We start from the raw sequence: 3,803 nt of genomic DNA on the forward strand, positions 1-3,803 counted from the left end.
CGTGGGCACCCTCCTCGACCCCTCCTGACCCCCCAGTCTCCCATGGAGGACCCCCCCAGATCCCTGAGGACCCCCTAGGTCCCCTTATCTCCCTCTGTGGACACCCACAGAACCCCCTTGACCCCTCCTGACCCACTAATTCCCCCTGGGGACCCCTCATACCTCCTCCAGACCCCTCCTGACCCCCCGTGGGGAACCCCTGAGCCCCCAGTTTCCTCCTGGACCCCCCCAGGAATCCCTTAGACCCTCTTATCTCCCCCTGGGCACCTCCCAGACCCCTCCTGACCCCTCAGTCTCCCCCTGAGGACCCCCCTAACCCCCTTCTCCCCTCTCTCCCAGCACCACCCGGGGCCCTGAAGCCGGAGATGCCCCTTGGCCATGGCGGCCCCGGCGCCCCTTAAGATGCCAGCGGCGTCGCCGCCAGCGCCCGTCCTGCTGCTGCTGCTGCTGCTCCTGGCGGCGCCGGCGGTGCCGGGAGCCGCGCCCACGCCCTGCCCCGGCCGCCTGTACCTGCAGCAACCAGGCGAGCCGGGTGATCTGCACCCGGCGCGAGCTGCTGGAGGTGCCCTCGAGCATCTCGGTGAACACCCGCTACCTGAACCTGCAGGAGAACCACATCCAGGTGATCCGCACTGACACCTTCAAGCACCTGCGGCACCTGGAGATCCTGCAGCTCAGCCGCAACCTGGTCCGGAAGGTGGAGGTGGGCGCCTTCAACGGGCTGCCCAACCTCAACACCTTGGAGCTGTTCGACAACCGGCTCACCACGGTGCCCACCCAGGCGTTCGAGTACCTCTCCAAGCTGAGGGAGCTGTGGCTGAGGAACAACCCCATCGAGAGCATCCCATCCTACGCCTTCAACCGGGTGCCGTCGCTGCGGCGCCTCGACCTGGGTGAGCTCAAGCGCCTCGAGTACATCTCGGAGGCTGCCTTCGAGGGGCTGGTGAACCTGCGCTACCTCAACCTGGGCATGTGCAACCTCAAGGAGATCCCCAACCTAACCGCCCTGGTGAGGCTGGAGGAGCTCGAGCTGTCGGGGAACCGGCTGGGCCGGGTGCGCCCAGGGTCGTTCCAAGGCCTGGGGAGCCTGAGGAAGCTGTGGCTGATGCATGCGCGGGTGGCGGCGGTGGAGAGGAACGCCTTCGACGACCTCAAAGCCCTGGAGGAGCTCAACTTGGCCCACAACGACCTGGCCTCGCTGCCCCACGACCTGTTCGCTCCCTTGCACCGCCTGGAGCGTGTCCACCTCCACCACAACCCGTGGCGCTGTGACTGCGACGTGCTCTGGCTCAGCTGGTGGCTGCGGGAGACGGTGCCCAGCAACACCAGTTGCTGCGCCCGGTGCCACGCGCCACCGGCGCTGCGGGGCCGGTACCTGGGCGAGCTGGAGCCGGGCCACTTCACCTGCTACGCACCCGTCATCGTGGAGCCGCCAGCCGACCTCAACGTCACCGAGGGCATGGCGGCCGAGCTCAAGTGCCGCACGGGCACGGCCATGACCTCGGTCAACTGGTTGACGCCCAACGGGACGCTGATGACACACGGCTCGTACCGGGTGAGGATCTCGGTGCTGCACGACGGCACGCTCAACTTCACCAACGTGACGGTGCAGGACACGGGCCAGTACACCTGCATGGTCACCAACGCCGCCGGCAACACCACGGCCTCGGCCACCCTCAACGTCTCGGCCGCTGACGCTGCCGCCGCTGCCGCCGCTGCCGCCGCGGCGGCCACAGGCTACACCTACTTCACCACGGTCACTGTGGAGACCACCGAGGGCGGCGGTGAAGAACAAGCCCCCCAGACCCCGCCGGCGCCCACAGCACCCGGGTGGGACCCCTCCGGCGGCTCCACGGCGGCGCCGGCCACGCGCGCCACAGGGAAGCCCTTCACGGTGCCCATCACTGCCGCCGCTGCAGCGGGCGCCGGGGCGGCGGGAGGGGGTCTCCAAGACCTGGACGACGTGCTGAAGACCACCAAGATCATCATCGGGTGCTTCGTGGCCATCACCTTCATGGCGGCCGTGATGCTCGTGGCCTTCTACAAGCTGCGCAAGCAGCACCAGCGCCACAAGCACCGCGGGGGCCCCGCGCGCGCCGTGGAGATCGTCAACGTCGAGGACGAGCTCTCGGGGGGGCCCGGCGGGGGCGGGGGGGGTGTTGGGGGCATGTCAGGGGGGGTGGGGACGTCGGGGGACAACAGGCTGGCGCTGCCGGCGCTGGAGAGGGAGCACCTGGACAGGTACGCGGCACTGGCCGCCCACTACGGGGGCCCAGCAGCGGCGCTGGGGTGTGGGAAGACCCCCCTGCTCAACTCGGTGCATGAGCCGCTGCTGTTCAAGAGCCCCTCCAAGGAGAACGTGCAGGAGACCCAGATTTGACCCCCCCCAAAAGAAAGTGAGGGGTGGGGACCCCATTCTCCTGCACAGACACTCAATTCTGGCCCCCCCGGAAAGGGGGAATGGGGACCCCCCAAACCTGGACTTGACTCCCCCCAGAAAGGGGGGAAACAGGGACCCCCCCCTAAACCTGGACTTCACCCCCATGAAATGGGGGGAACAGAGAACCCCCTCCTGCCCAGAGACTCGGATCTGACCCCCCTAGAAAGGGGGAACAGGGACCCTCCCCCCAAAACCTGGACGTGACCCCTCCCAGAAAGGGGGAACAGGGACGCGCCTAAACTTGGACTTGACCCCCCCCACCCTGAAATGAGGGGGGGTGGGGACCCCCCCCAAACCACGGACCTGGACCTGACTCCCATGAAATGGGGGAGTAGAGACCCCCCCTCGACCCATGGACTGGGATGTGACTGCCCCCCAAAACGAGGGGCGTGGAGACCCCCCCCTAAACCCCAGACTTGGACCTGAACCCTCTGAAAAAAGAGGGAGTAGGGACCCCTCCAAACCTGGACTTGACCCCCTGAAACAGGGGAAAAAGGGACCCCCCCTAAACCTGGACTTGACCCCTCATGGAAGGAGAGGGACTGGGGACCCCCCTAAACCACAGACCTGGGTCTGACCCCCTCCTGTTCCAGAGCCCCCCCAAGGAGAACGGGCAGGAGACCCAGATTTGGCCCCCCTCAAAAGAAAATGAGGGGTGGGGACCCCCTTCTCCTGCAGAGACTCAATTCCAACCCCCCCGGAAAGGGGGAACGGGGACCTCCCTAAACCTGGACTTGACCCCCCTTAAACCACAGACCTGGATCTGACCCCCCCAAAATTGGGAAGTGGGGACCCCCCCCCCCAACTTATGGACCCGGATCTGACCCCCCCCAAACAGGGGGCACAGGGACCCCCCTCTAAACCACAAACTTGCACCTGACCCCCCCCAAAATGAGGGGGGGGGAGTGTGGGGATCCCCCCCAAAACGGGGGGGCACAGGGGGACCCCACCGACCCAGTTCTGACCCCCCCAAAATGAGGGAGGGGGCCTGGGAACAATCCCCTCCCCCCAAAAAAACCCCCACCCTGTGGTGCCCACCTGCCCGTTTTTTGGGGGGGGGAGAAGAATTGGGGGCAGGTTTTGGGGGGGGGGGGGGGGCAAATTTTAGGGGGGGCTTTGCTGGATCATGGACTTGAGGGGGAGGACTCGTGTGACAAGAGGGGGATGTGGGGGGGACAAAGGGGGTGATGGGGGGCTTGGAGAACACAGGGGGGACACAGAGGGGGCTTCTGTGACACGGGGGGGTGACAAAGAGGGTCTGGGGTAACATGGGGGGGCAGCAAGGGGGGGTTTGGGTGACATGGGGGTTGACAAGGGGGCGTCGTATGACACACGAGGGGCTGGTGAGATCAGGAGAGACTGG

The 3,803-nt window shown here is 66.5% G+C and overlaps 1 protein-coding gene across 1 annotated transcript; it reads left to right on the forward strand.

Moving 5' to 3' along the window:
- Nucleotides 1-324: 324 nt before the first annotated feature.
- On the forward strand, nucleotides 325-3,498 carry LRRC24 (leucine rich repeat containing 24). The gene is given in 2 exon segments (XM_051775212.1): nucleotides 325-495; nucleotides 497-3,498. Coding segments are annotated over 2 exon segments (2,001 nt in total). The 5' UTR covers nucleotides 325-378; the 3' UTR covers nucleotides 2,381-3,498.
- Nucleotides 3,499-3,803: the final 305 nt, after the last annotated feature.

Source organism: Manacus candei, unplaced genomic scaffold (genome assembly GCF_025592945.1).
Source record: "Manacus candei isolate 608988 ecotype Guabito, Panama unplaced genomic scaffold, ASM2559294v1 h1tg000265l, whole genome shotgun sequence".
Taxonomy (NCBI): domain Eukaryota; kingdom Metazoa; phylum Chordata; class Aves; order Passeriformes; family Pipridae; genus Manacus; species Manacus candei.